The sequence below is a fragment of the Elephantulus edwardii genome, unplaced genomic scaffold (genome assembly GCF_000299155.1).
Source record: "Elephantulus edwardii isolate Elephantulus edwardi_28Jun2011 unplaced genomic scaffold, EleEdw1.0 scaffold00208, whole genome shotgun sequence".
Lineage (NCBI taxonomy): Eukaryota > Metazoa > Chordata > Mammalia > Macroscelidea > Macroscelididae > Elephantulus > Elephantulus edwardii.
Window position 1 is genome coordinate 664680 of NW_006399958.1, and position 14247 is coordinate 678926.

Sequence of the window (14247 nt, forward strand, 5' to 3'; positions counted from 1 at the left end):
CACGTTGCAGGGAGTTCACGTTGCAGGGAGTTCACGTTGACGGGGAGGCGCAGCTTGGAAAAGGGGGGGAGTGATTGTGTACGTCTGATTGTCTTCAGCGTCCCCACACTCCACATGTCAAAACTCGAGTCGGGGTGTGCCCCGTCCTGTGCCTTCTCAGCAGCGAAGAGCAGTAACCCTGTGAAAAAGCCCCGTGTTGACGAGTGAGGCAGCCATTGTTTGGCTTCTCATCCATCTTTTTTTTTTGCCCCCAAACTGCTCAGAATTGGGTGATGAGAAAGAAACCCTCGCCACTGGTTGTTACAGCAGCCACATGAGGCCTGACAGCCGCGGCAGGGGAGACGGCTCACTGCTCCGTGGTGCAGAAGGCACCCTCATCCCAGGAAGGCTGGTCTGTGACACGTTTTTAAATTGTGTCTTTGGTGAAGAAGCACCTGGTAGTTTAGGTTCCCATTCAACCATTTCTACTCAAAACCACTTGGCCACTCTGGTTCCGTTTTTTTACCCCAACACGTGAATGTTCTAGGTTTCCATTCTGGTGGTTTTGTTTCCATCCATCTAGTTTCCCGCTCCCCGCAACATTCTCACCTATGTTTGGAAGGAGCTCATTGGCTCCTGGACAACACAGCTTTTGAGCTGCGGACGGACGCAGTCACCATCAGGGAGAATGACAGATAAAGCGACGGATGAGATGGCCTTGTGCTTGGATGGTGGAGGGTGTGGTGTAGAGAGAGACAGACAGACGGAGTCAGGAAGATGCTGATGTGCCCACGAGTGGAGCATCCCTCTGAGCCACCTGCTGTCCCCTCCCCAGGGCCCTCCCGCCGCAGTGACCTCCAGACCCTGGGCTACTGCTTGCTCAAGTGGCTGTACGGGTGCCTGCCCTGGACAAACTGCCTCCCCAACACCAAGAACATCATGAAGCTGAAGGAGAAGTGAGTCTGGGAGCTGGAAGGCGGGCAGAACTCGGAACCAGGCGGGGACTGCAAAGGCGAGGGTGGTGGCCATCAGACGTGTCACTCACGGCTCGTCCAGCCCAGCAGACAGGGCCATGGACTCCGGGACCACAGGACTAGAGTGAACATCCTGCCCAGCTGTCCCTATATCCCAGCACGGGGTACTGTTGAACCCCTCAGAGCCTCAGTGCCTTCCCTGCAGGAGGGGGTCCTGTCAGCACTCACCTCGGGGGTGCAGGAGTTTATGGGGTATCAGGAACTTATGCACGGCGAGTAGCCAGCACAGCATCTGACCCTGAGGCCGTGCTCGCCAGGCCCAGGACGCCAGGACGCTGCTGTCTGGGAGCTGAGCACATAGGCAGGGCAGGCCTGGGTCCCACCTAAACCGGCCCCAGCCATGCGGTGACCACACCTCGGACAGGCACCTGTGGTCTCAATCTGACTCTCTAGAGGAGGGGAGTCCATGAGCTGTGAACCCACAAAGCCCCAGTTTATAGCAGGGTTCTATCTGAAAACTCGTTGTTAAAGTCAGATCTTGGTATAAGTTGAATTGTTTGTTGTTAAGTCCTGTTGAGTCCGAACCAACCCTTAGCTGACCCTCCAGCAGGTTTTTAGAGGCAGTTTAATCATAGAGGAAGAGATTTAATATCTTTCTCCTGCAGAGAAGCTAGTGGATTCAAACTCTGTTCCTTTGAGATTGCAGCGCAGCTTCTTACCACTAGGCCACCTTAAACAAGTTTTTTTCATTGTTAATGCATTTCATTATCACACTCGTTGGAATCCCCCTCACTCTGTGGGCCAGGAAGCCCAACAGTCACCCTCCCCTGCCTTGCTCTTGGTTCTGCCTCTCTGTCACTGTCTGTCTTTCTGCTCCCTCTGACCTTGTCTAGTGTTACAACTCTCACTCTTTGCCCTATCGCTGCTGCAACCCCTTCCCCCCAAGAAAGATAGCAGATTCTCAGCACAGGGACCCAGGGCCAGAAAGACTTAGTTGACTCGCTTTCATCTCTTCTTATTGGTTGGAGTGAGAGCCCCCTCTGGGATTGGCCAGCAGGTTGGCAAAACTGACCAATCCCCTCATCAGGGATCTATGCACCTTATTTGCATAGTCTCACCCATCATCCTTTGGGACTCCCAAGGCCGTGCTGGGCAGGGCTATATAATAAAAGCACTTTATCAGTGTGTGTGTGTGTGTGTGTGTGTGTGTGTGTGTGTGTGTGAGAGAGAGAGAGAGAGATCGGTGTATGCGTTTTCAGTCATCCTGTTGAAGAAGGCTGCCCTCCCATCTCTTAAAGACTTCCCCGTCCTCCTCTCTAACGCCAGGTACATGGACAGCCCAGAGTCCCTCATGGAGAAGTGCAGAAGGCATAACAAGCCCTCAGGTATGTCCTCCAGGGCTGTGGGAGGACAGGTGGGGCTAGGGAAGTACCCCGCTGCCTCAGGTAGATCTTGGGGTTGCCTCTCTTCATGTACCTGTTTTCTGTGATAGTTTCCCCAAGTGCTTATCTAACACATGCCACTGGAGAAAATAACCAAAGCCTTCATACACAGGGAGTCCGTGACCAGCACTACCAAGAATGTAAAAAGCCCACCAATAGCTAGATATTTAACAGTGTGCTGCTCTCTCATTGCTGCTAAGAGTATTCAGAGCCAGGCCTACACCAGCCCATTCTGCACGGACAGTTCAGGGACATTGAGTGATTGCCCTGAGTTATATGAACTGGGAGTCGTAGTGTCCTTTTGTTGAGCTGCTCCTTTCCCCCTAATCCCACTGCCCCCTAAACTTCCCTGTCTCATCTCTTGAGTACCTGTCATCTGGAATCCCATACTGATAGTTCTTTGAAAGCGCACGACGCTGACATAGTTTTGTGGTTTTTTTTTTTTTTAATTTTATTATTTTTGTGTGCGTGTACCGTCAAATCAGATCTGACTGGTACAGGAGGAAATTGCCCCTCCTTCCCCGGCAGAGCATCTGGTGGATTCGAACCGTGCACCTCTGGGATTGTAATTGCAGCTTCTTAACGCTGACATAGTTTTATACCATTTATTTTCCGGTTTTGGATCGCTGTGGTTGGGAATCTGCCCAGTATAATCCACAGAGCGTACAACAATTGCCTGTACCCTCTTCAAGTTGTGTGCTGTTCTCACCTCCTTTTCTGGGTGGACCCTCCTTTTATTCACATAAGCTCACTGTCCCCGAAGGCTCCTGTCTTCTTTTCAGCCACTGTTACTGCTTTGATTGCAAATAAATAGGTTTGGGGGGTTTTTTATTGTTTTGGGTGTTGTTGTTTATTTACTCATTGGGTGCCGTCGTATTGGATCCAACTGGCACAGGAGGAGATTGCCCCTCCTTCTTCAGCAGAGCATCTGGTGGCTTTGAACCATGAGCCTTGAGGATTGCAGTACAGCTTCTTGCCGCAAATATAGTTTTTAAAAGAACGCAGTGCTCTCTAGAAACAGATACTGTTCACAACTAAGCTAAGATGTTCTTAGGTTTAAACAAGGCTTCCTGAGCTATTCTTGTGGTTTAAGATGTAGAACTTATCTCAGGGCCGTGTGTTCAGAGATTCATCCAGCCTCGTTCACTCGATCAAAAGGTCTGGGTTCCATGAGAATTTAAAATTCTGTTCTGCATTTCCCCCCTTTTGATCCGTGTCCTTACTGGGCACCTCTTGCAGGCTGGGTGCACCGTTCAGGTCCTTACTGTGGTTGGGGGGGTTATCTTGACTGCAGAGACCCTGCAGGAGTACCTGAAGGTGGTGATGGCCCTCGGGTACTACGAGAAGCCGCCCTACACCGTGCTGAGGAACAATCTGGAGGCCCTGCTGCAAGACCTGCAGGTGGCGGCCTACGATCCTTTGGACCTGCACATGGCGCCATAGGGGAAGCACGGGGAGAGACACCAGGTGAGTGCACGCCCCGTTCCCCCTGCCCAGCACCTCAACCTCAGTCACCCCCAAAGGCTGGCTACACACTTCACAGACATGGTACAGTGTTTCCCCCACCCTCACCCTGCCCTTCAGTTACTATTTTTAAAATGCAAGTAACTTGGAAAAATACTTAACAGCAAGCATTACTTTATATATATGAATGTAATGTATAGAACATTTCAAATACAAATATCTTATGACCTAAAATTGTTAAGTAAAATGTACAAAATTCCACTTTTGGCGGGGGGGTGCCTTTGGAAAAGAAAGAACATGTTTTGGATTTGCCATCTTAACCATCCAGTAAATTTTTAGTTATGATTTAAAAAAAACTAATGCAAGTAACACAGTGGTTGCTGTTGCGACATTTGCACATGTCCCGCTCAGTGAGACCGATTGCCCAAGCCCGGTGAAGTAACCCCCAGCCACGCTGTTGCCCCGTCTCTGTCGCCATCAACAGAAAGTCAGAGCTGCCCTCAGTGCCCCTCCCCTGCCAGCTGCCTCATCTCTGTGCATTTGCTTCTGTAGGTGGTTGATATTACTGTCCTTGTGTTTAGGACTGTCTGGTCAACTACAGCTCACAGGGACCCTTGTCCAGGCCTGCGCCGTCCCACCCCTGGCGACAGGCACCATGGCAGGCCGTCTCCCTGAGGGTCTTCCTCTCTTCTCTGACCCCCCACCTTCCCCAGCATCATGTCTCTCCAGGGACTAAAGTTTCACCATCCTTGACTCTGAAGATCGCCTCGGTTGTACTTCCTCCAAGACCTGTCTGTTTATTCTCTTGGCCATCCATGGAATAGTCAGCACTCTTTGCCCCATGCTGCAGTCCAAAGGCATCGTTTCTCTTTGCACATCCTTATTCATTATCCAACTTTCAGTCACATAGAAAGCGATTGAAAATACCATGGCTTGGATCAGGCACACCTTGGTCCTTCAAATGACATCATTGCTCTTTAGGTCCTTTGATGAGTTGTATTATGTGTGTCCTTTTGTGATGGATTTCACGCAGCATGATGTTTTCGGGCTCATCAGAACTTCCTTTCTCGATGGCAAGGTGGTATCCCATTACATGTCTCGATCACGTTGTGTGTCTGTTTGTCCCTCGATGAAGCCCTGGGCTATTCAGTCCTCTTGACTGCTGTGGTCAGAGCTGCAGTGAACACGAGCGTCCACACAGACGCTATTGGATGCGGAGAGCTGGGCCCAGTGCCCCCGTCAGATCTGGGTAGTTCACGGAGCTCTTGAACCTTCTAAACCCCAGGAATTGCAGGTAGTAGACACTCACTTCAAGTTGACTTGACGAGAAAGCAGAATCAGTGGTTTCTGGTGGCTCTAGAACTCCCAGGAGGGGATTTTCAGCATGGCCTGGCAGGGACAGGGCCTTGAAAGTACTGTCAGGACATTGTTTGGTTATAAAAAGAAGAAAGACGATGTCTGCAGACACCTCTGTCCACCTGGGTGTTCAGGCCAGGTGTTCAGGCCTGGTCATCATGTGGTGGGCGAGTCCAGCCTTCCTGTCAGCACTGCCCGCCACCCTGGTTTCCTAGAACTGCTGTTAACAGGAATACCACAAGGGGGTGACTTTGAAGAACAGAAGTAACATTCTTAGAGCTCTGGAGACAGGAAGTGCAAATTCGGGGCCTCAGTGGGGCCCTGCTCCCTCTCTGCCGGCTCTCAGGCAGGGCCCTCTTGGTCTCTGTCAGCGTCTGTAGCCCTGGGCGTTTCTCTGTGTTCCTTGACTTGCAGCGAGACCCTCACATGCCTCTCCCGCTCTGTGTGTGTGTCTCTGGGGTCTATATTCCCCTTTGTACATCACCCCCCAAGAAGAGAGTAGGGCTGGGGCCCATCCTTGTCTAGTTTGACCTCATACACCTAACAGAAGGAAACCCCTATTTCCAAACCAGGTCTCGTTGCCAGGTGCCCTAGCCAACTCTTTTTGGGGTGCATGGCTCCATCCATAGCACCCACCTTAAGTTACCTTCCTGCTCACCCGGTGCAGCGAAGGTCTCTGTGCAGAAGGGCCCCTCCAGAGAATGCTGGAGTGTGTGACCCGCTCAGCATTCAGGAGTCCCACGTGGACGACAGGACAGGCGAGGTTGAGAACTCCAGGACGCTGTGTGAGACGTCCAAGCCAGCTGAGGCCGTGTCTCGGCTGTGGTTGATGGAGGAAGAAGCTGAGTGCACTGGCCTTGAGCGTGGCCTGGCCTCCCCCTCGCCCTCTCTGCAGCCCTCCGTGCTGTCCCACCCATCCCACTCCATCCACCCTGCACCAGCCAGACTGCCCCCCACTCTGCACTGACCACTCACCCTCCCCTCCCATTCCAGACGAGCTGAGCACCACCCCGCCCCACCCTGGGAGGATCAGACGCTCATTCCCACCCTCTGGACACTTTCTCTCTTCCTTCTGCTCAGCGGGTCCTTCTCATACGCAGCTCGTAGACCCCAAGGTTGCCCCGGGTCACCCCATGAAGCCCCTCTCTCCCTGCCCCCCCCCCCCCCCCCCCCCCCCCCCCCGTTCTCTCTCCACATCTTCCCGCCCAGCTTACAGGGTCCATGGAATTTTCAGCATCTCCACCACAATGGAAACTCAAGTCAGAGGCCTGTCCCTTGTTGGTGACAGTGTCTCTTGGGCTTGCAGGGGACCCAGCCTTCGGGGGGTGGGGGCCTCCCTGGATGACCAAGACATCACCAGCTGTTTTTCATTGTCTTCCAGACCTGCAGTCTACCTTCAGCAAGAGAGAGAATGTGACTCACAGTGTGCTGTTTGATCAGCTAAGCGTCTCGAGCTGACCCTTCAAAGTGCATTTCTGCCACTTCTCAGGTGGCAATTTCTCCCGATAGACATCGGGGAGCCCGTAGGTTTGCCCCAGATAATGTGAATCGCCTCCTTTGACCACCTGCCTGGCCTCTCGGCCACTGGCCACCATCACCAGCCAGCCCCTGGCCGTGTGGGTGGAGGGGACTCCCGGGTGGGGGTGAGGCCAGCCCCTCAGCAGGGACCCCGCCTTCCTTTTCCTCCTGTCGCCATCACTGTGCTTCAGTAATAAAAAGTTCAATTTGAGTTGAGAGGTCTCGCGTCTGCTACACGAGCGTCTGGGGGGTGCGGGGGAATTGGCGCCCAGTTCATCTCCATCATCTCCTCCTCCTCCCCGGCTTCTGTTTGTGCAGCTGTGACCTTCTTCACTTGTCCTTGTGTTGTGAATGTTTGTGTCCGTCAAGACTGATGTGTACAGCTGGCCTCACCCGCTACCTGCACCATGTCCCCACTGTGGCTGTGATTCCGGGGCGCGTGCCTCCCTCCCTCATGCACCCCACCATGAGCTGCACGTCATAGGACTTGCTGCGGCTGGAGTCTCACTGTTGAGTCTGCGAGCAGAGATGGTGGAGAGCTGAGTCCTGCGGGCGGTCAAGGCCTCTGGGTCAGGGGTGGGGGAATAGCTGTAAGTTCTTCAGGGAAAGTTGGTTAATGGCAGCTGGAAGCGGAGGGGCAGATTCCACCGTGAAAGAATCCCTCAGCAGAATTCCTGGGCCGATCCCACAGCTCCATCAGTGTCTGTCCACCTGCCCCGTTCCAGGCCTCGGAATCCCCTGTCTTCCCCACCAGGGCCCTCACTCTGACCACGGATCGCTCCCGAGGGTGCCATCCACCTGTGCGTGGGACGCGATACAGGCCGTGGCTTTCAGTGGTCTCGCTCTGCAGCTCCCGGGGTCTAGATTTCCTTTCCAACGCACGTGCTGTTCTCAGCCCCTCTGGGTGGCATGTGGCCTGGGAATCTGAAGCCCGACTCCTCCCCTTTCTTCCCTCGCTTTGCCCATCAAACAGAAAAGCCACCAGCAATGGCATCACGCTCGTCAGACAGAGACCAATATCCCCAATGTGTCAGATACAGGACTTGCCAGATGTTGGAGACCGAGGGTAAAGTATTTTTATAATTATTAATGATGAAACACCAGGAATGAGACAGAACAGAGAGCATAAAAAACAGGGGGACAGCGGTTCCCATGACTGAAGGCCTCAAGCCATGCCTTTCTGAGTATTTATCGAGAATCATCAGGAAGGTAAACAAAAGAAAGTCATAAGGAAGTACAAAAACAAGGGACCTGGGGAAGTCTTTTGCAGATAAGGCCAAGTTCCTCTATGCTTATCTGTGGAGGGAGGGATTCAGTTAGTACAAACTAAGAACAATGTCCACTCTTAGGGTACATCTTAGTGCCACAGGGTGAATTCTAGCTTGTACTGCACCTCCCTCATATCCTGATACAGCATTTGGTTTATTATTAATATTAAATTTGAAATTCGGCTTCCCACAGCCGGAGCCTCGTGGCTCCTAAGTATTTGGTGGTTGTGAGGTGACGCCGAGTCAGGTACAGCTCACAGTGACCCTGTAACAGATTGGAACTCTGCCCGGCGCCATGCCAGCCTCAGGGTCTCCTCGCGCTCAGTCCACGGCTGCTGTCACCGTGCCAGCCCATCTCGTGGACAGCCTCCGCCCTCTCACGGACCCTCCACCTTCCCCAGCATGAGATCTTCGTCCAGGAACTCGTGCCTCCTGACAACTTGCCCAAGTCAGTGTGTGAGTGGAATGAGGAGGTGATTTCCTAATCAGCGCTGGTGGCCTGGTGGAAGGGAGCTGTGCTGCCGTCCCAGAGACAGGCAGTTCAAGTCCACTAGGAGAAAGATAGGCAGTCTCCTCCCACGCAGCTTACAGCCTCAGACCACCCGCTGGAGGGTCAGCTGTGAGTCTGTTTGACTTGGTGGGATGAACCAGTCAGTGTTTAGGAAGCTCTGGGGCCGTGGGGCCTCAGGGAGCTGGCCTCCTGACCCACAGGTGACACCTTGGGCGGAAATAAAGGCCCGCAATAATGAATGTCATTATTAAATGCAGACAAATTGAGGATGACCCCGTGAACAAAAGATCTGAACTCTGTCCTGTGCCATCTCGACCATCCTCGATACATTTGAGTCCTTTGTCACAGATACCACGTCGATCCGTCTCATTGAGAGTCTTCCTCTCATCAGCTGACTTTCCCCCCTTCCAAGCGTGATTCCCCCTTTTCCAGGGACTAGACTCTCCTCACATGTCCTAGCAACAGCTTTGGACATGTAACTAGGAGAGGCTGTTCCTTGGAAAGGGACCTCATGCTTAGAAAGGTGGAGGAGGGTCAGCAAAAGAGAGGAAGACACCACCCCCCCAAAAGAGGTGGATTGACACGGTGACTGCAGCTGTGACCTCGAGTGTGTCAGGGTTGAGGAGGCTGGCACAGCATAGGAAGAGCTCAGATCAGTTGTTCGTAGGGTTGCCATGAGTCAGATTCAACTTATAGGCACCTAACAACAATATGTCCAAAATCTATGAGACGAAGCTTCACCAACTCTGCCTCCAAGGAACATTCTAGTTGCACTTTCCCCAACACATGCCAGGGGTCTCTGGTGGGTTGTTCTTATTGTTATGTGCCATCGAGTCACTTGTGACTTATAGCGACCCTATGTACAACAGCCCTAAACCCTGCTCTATCCTGTGCCAATCGCACCACCTCTGATACACCCATCCCGAGTACCCCAGTCACTGAATCAATCCACCTCATACAGGGTCTTCCCCTCCTGCGCTGTCCCTCCACCCTCCCAAGCATGATGTCCCTCTCCAAGGACCTGTCCCTCCTCACAATATGTCCAAAGTATGTCAGATGGAGCCTCAGAATCCTTGCCTCCAAGGAGCTGCCCAGTTTGACCCTTTCCAGGATGAATCTGTTTGTTTTCCTAGCAGTCCATGGTAACCTCAATGCTCTTCTCCAGCACCACAACTCAAAGGCATCAGTTCTCCTTATAACACAAAGGTACGTGGTTCAAATCCACCGTATGCCCCTTGGAAGAAAGATGAGCATTCTCCTCCTGTGCTGTTTACAGCCTCTGAAAACCTGCTGGGGCATCAACTATCAGATTCAACTTGAGGGTAACAAATAATATCACCGGTGACTCCTGTGAGCAAAATGGTCCAGAGGAGGCCAGTTATACAGTTAAGACAAAGATGAGAATATAAGGTGGGGGGGGGTAGGGAAACTAGATTAATGGAAAGAGAACAACCAAATGGCAATGAATGAAAATGTTCACACATATAGAGAGTGTAACCAGTGTCACTCAACAGCCAGCTAGACCTTTCAGAAGCAGATGCCCCGGGTTTATTCTGAGCTGCCTCTGAGTGGGTTTGAACCGCCATCCTTTTCATTAGCCATGTCCTTAATGACTTGCCCCACCCAGGGACTCCTAAAGAGTAACACACAGGGTCTTTGTGAGGAAGTAACCCAGGTTGATCACCTGTGGAGGGGAAGGAGGAGGACTCTGGGGCAGAGGGACGGTAAACAATCCTGAGAGCAGAGCCTGGGGTCGGAGTAGACCCCAGCCGAGCCAAGATGACAGTTCTTGCCTCCCTCTCCATATTTCCTTTCAAGGAGTGTGGTCTGTCCCTTTGGGGATGTAACTTTCTAATAAATATGGCTTTACTATTTGACCCTCAAAAAGAAAACTAAAAATGACAGGGTCTTAAAACCAGTGAGCTTCTGGCATGGACCAGGACCTCCTTTTGGTGTGTGTGTGGTCTTGGCTTACTGGTACTGACATAAATACCACAAGTAGATGGCTTTAAAGAACATGAATGTGTTTTTTTTATAATTTTTTAAAACTTTTTTCTTGTGGTGTACCGTCAAATAAGATCCAGCTGTCATAAGAAGAGGTTGCCCTTCTTTCTCCAGCAGAGGATTTGAACCATGTGCTTTTGGAATTGCAACACAGCTTCTTATCACTAGGCCACCAGAGCTCCCATGAATGTATTTTGTCAGGAGACTAGAAATCCACATCGGAGCATGTGTTCTGGGGCGCCTCTCCCTGTTGGCCCTGGAGGAAAAGCCTGCTCGCGCTCTCTCTCTCTCTCTCTTTTTAAATTTTTTATTATTTTGTGTGTGTGTATGTGTGTGTGTGTGTGATCAAATCAGATCTGACTGGTACAGGAGGAGATTGTTCCTCCTTCTCCAGCAGAGCATCTGGTGGATTCGAACCATGCACCTCTGGGATTGCAGTACACCTTCTTGCCCCTAGGCCACCAGAGCCCACCAAGAGCCTGATCTCTTGTAACGTCCCTCAGTCCCTTCGTGATCTCCACCAGCCATGTCTCTTCTGTCTGTGTGTGATTGGCGCTCTGTCTGCACCCTCATTCATTACCTGGTGCCACCAACTCAGCTCTAACTCATGTTGTTGTCAGGTGCTAGCCAGTCAGTTACGACTCAGCGTCTCCTTCCTCGCTGACCCACCAGCAGGAGAGATGCAGTGACACCGTTCTTGCCCCTAAGTGACTCTGACCCCACACCGTTGCCTCGACCCTGTTGAACAGAGTGAAGCTCCCTGCACAGGGCTGTCCAGCTCGAAATCTTTACAGGAACCCGCGCGCAGTGCTTTCTCCCGTAGGCTGAGTGGATTTGAACCACCCACCTTTCGATTCAGAGCCAAGCACTTAAGCATTGCTTCCTCAGAGAAGTAAAACTGCAGGGTATGGATGTTAGGAATCCATGTCATTTGGGGTGCAGGGAGCACATCTAATCCAGACTGGGTCCATTATGATACCCCCCGCCCCCGCGACCCTTCACAGCAGCCCTGTTACCTCCGTCTGTTGTACCCATTTCACAGAGCAGGAGATGGAACAGTGAGATGATTTGTTCCAACTTCTGCTCTTTAATGGGAGATGGAGCTGAGACTTGAGCCCAGTTCTGAGAAATGACCCCATTGTTCTTGTGCGGAGCCATGGAGTCAGCTCTGGGGCACAGTGAATTCATGGGACAGAGCAGAACAACCTCATAAGGTTTCCAAGGCCATGCTCTTTACAGGAGAGCGCTGGTAGCATAGTGGTTCCGTGTTTGACTGCTGATCTAACAGCTAGTGGTTCAAATCCACCGGCTGCTATGTAGGACGAACAGCCTTGAAAGCTGTGTGCGGCAGCTCTCTTCCACAGAGGGTCACTAGGAGTCAGAATCAGCCGGGCAGCAGTGGGCCTTATTGGGGGGGGGGGAGTGGAGTTTTTTTTTTCTTTCTGAGAGCAGATGGGTATTTTCTTGCACAGCAGTTGGGTTTGTACCTCTCACTTTTTCACTAAGAGTCCACCGTTTAACGGCTGTGCTAACCTCCATACGGTAGTGATCGTGTCTTCACATGGAGATGTGTTGACCCTGAATTCTCAGGATGATTAGACAACTCAAAGACTGTTGGAAATGCAAAAGGTCAGATAATGAGGGAACTCTGGTAGCCTGGTGGCAAGAAGCTGCACTGCAATCCCAGAGATACGCAGTTCAAATCCACCAGATGCTCTGCTGGAGAAGGAGGGGTTATCTCCTCCTGTACCAGTCAGATCTGATTTGACGGTACACAGAAAAAAATAATAATAATAAAAGATTTTTTTTTAAAAAAAGGTTAGATAATGAGACAGCTGACATGTGCAAAGTGGGCGCAGTTAAATCCTGTCCATATGGAGGGCTGTTGACTCAGGAAGTGTCCCCCTCAAGTGTCTCATGCAGGGCAGCCCTGGGCCCTCCGGCTGGACGTGGGGTACCAGGCCAGCCCTCACTTGTGGATCTTGATCTCCGAGTACTCGCTGGTGCTGGTGGTCTCCTGGTCCTGAGGTTCCTGGGGCTTCAGCCCCTGGAAAACGAGGGAGGCGTAATGGAGCTCCTGGTCTTCTTCTCCCGAGGGGGAGGTGGCCACAGGTAGGGGTGGGTCATCCGAGGGACTGTCCGGCTGAGATTCTGGCTGCGCATCCTTGATGGAGGGAGAGAAAGAAAAAAAAAAAAGGAAAAAGAGATCTAAGTCAGTACTTGTGAGGGGGGTCAGGAGAAGGCACGCAGGCTCCCCAAGCTGACACAGAAACAGACCGTTTGGTGTTTGATCCATTCAGCCCATAGACAGTGTCCAAAGACGTTCATTCAGCCACAGGTCTGGAAGGTTTGAGATCTCTGCCCTCAGGCAGCTCGTGGCCCTATCACAGATTCAGGCTGCTGCATGCACTTATAAAACTGTGTTGCATCAGAAACCAAACCTGCTCCCTCCCACCAAGACAACTCCAGCTTGTGACCCGCCCCGCCCCCTTGTGACAGAGTTTGCGAAACCATGGAGTTTTCTAAGCCAGAACTTGGACAGGAACAAATCCCCAGAATTATTATCCCCAGTGGAGCCACTCGCTGAATTTGAACTGCCAACCATGCTATTATTAACCGTTCTAGCACCAGGGCCCCTAACACGCCCAAAGTCACAAAAAGTTACTTGATAGGTGGGAGCAGAGAAAATTGGGGACAGATGGGACAGGAGGCGGGAGCCCGGGAGGTGAGACACCCCCACTGAAGTCATTGGCGGGATGAAGGAGTTTGAACTTGACTTTGTAAGGCAGCTGGGGGGAATCCCAAGACTTGCAAGTTCAGGGGAAGTGGCTGTGCAGAGATTTGGTGCCAGACGTCTGGGTGACTGGGTTCTGCAAAGTTGCAGTTCAAATTTGTGGAAATGATAGTGGCATTTTAAGACCAAAGGCAAACTCTCTGCTTTCAAGCTCATTCTGACCCATGGTAACCCTGCAGGATGGAGTCAATTCGCCCCACAAGATTTCCAAAAACGATACATCTTTTTTTAAAAAATTATTTTGTGTGTGTGTGTACCATCAAATCGAATCTGACTGGTACAGGAGGAGATTGTCCCTCCTTCTTCAGCAGAGCATCTGGTGGATTTGAACCACGTGCCTCTGGGCTCGCAGTGCAGCTTCTTGCCACTAGGCCACCAGAGCTTGCCAAAGACGATAAATCTTAACAGCAATAGTTGCAGATGACTCGATGGCACGTAACAGCAGTCCACAAAGGACTGTTCATAAATTAGCCAAAATTCAGAGTCTTACCAGCTTTAAATGAACTGTTCATCAAAATGTCCCAATTCTTATGTGCTAAATGCTTTAAATAAGAGACTTCCAAAGCCCCGAGGAATGATTAATCAAATATGCACAACTCCCTGGTGCTAAGTGTGTTAATTTAAGAGCCTCTCAAATTCCTATCTTAATCCTAACAGCCCAGCTTCGGTTTCTCATTCTCCTGAAGAGTGTCTGCTGGGTTCAGACTCTCAATCCTCGGGTTACAGCCAAGTGTTTAACCCCTGTACCACCAGGGAACCTATGACGGATCTTTCAGGATCCCCACATTTGCAATTAGGGTCAGAAGTCAGGGTGGTCTTGAAACCCCAACATTTATGTTTGTAGTCAGGAGTGAGTGTGTTCTTGGACTGTCAAATTAGCAGCTGGGGCCTAGTGGCAAGAAGCTGCACTGCAAACCCAGAGGTGGGTGGTTCGAAT

General features: G+C 51.4%; 2 protein-coding genes across 2 annotated transcripts in view; one reads left to right on the plus strand and one right to left on the minus strand.

Annotated features, from left to right (window-relative positions):
- VRK3 (vaccinia related kinase 3) overlaps window positions 1-3838 on the plus strand; it is a 24440-nt gene extending 20602 nt beyond the window's left edge. The window contains exons 10-12 of the mRNA XM_006897338.1: window positions 815-935; window positions 2280-2338; window positions 3690-3838. Coding sequence (XP_006897400.1) covers window positions 815-935; window positions 2280-2338; window positions 3690-3838 — 329 coding nt within the window. The remainder of the gene's footprint in view (window positions 1-814; window positions 936-2279; window positions 2339-3689) is intronic.
- Window positions 3839-12485: 8647 nt separating this feature from the next.
- LOC102858706 (sialic acid-binding Ig-like lectin 5-like) overlaps window positions 12486-14247 on the minus strand; it is a 10076-nt gene continuing 8314 nt past the window's right edge. The window contains exon 9 of the mRNA XM_006897339.1: window positions 12486-12680. Coding sequence (XP_006897401.1) covers window positions 12486-12680 — 195 coding nt within the window. The remainder of the gene's footprint in view (window positions 12681-14247) is intronic.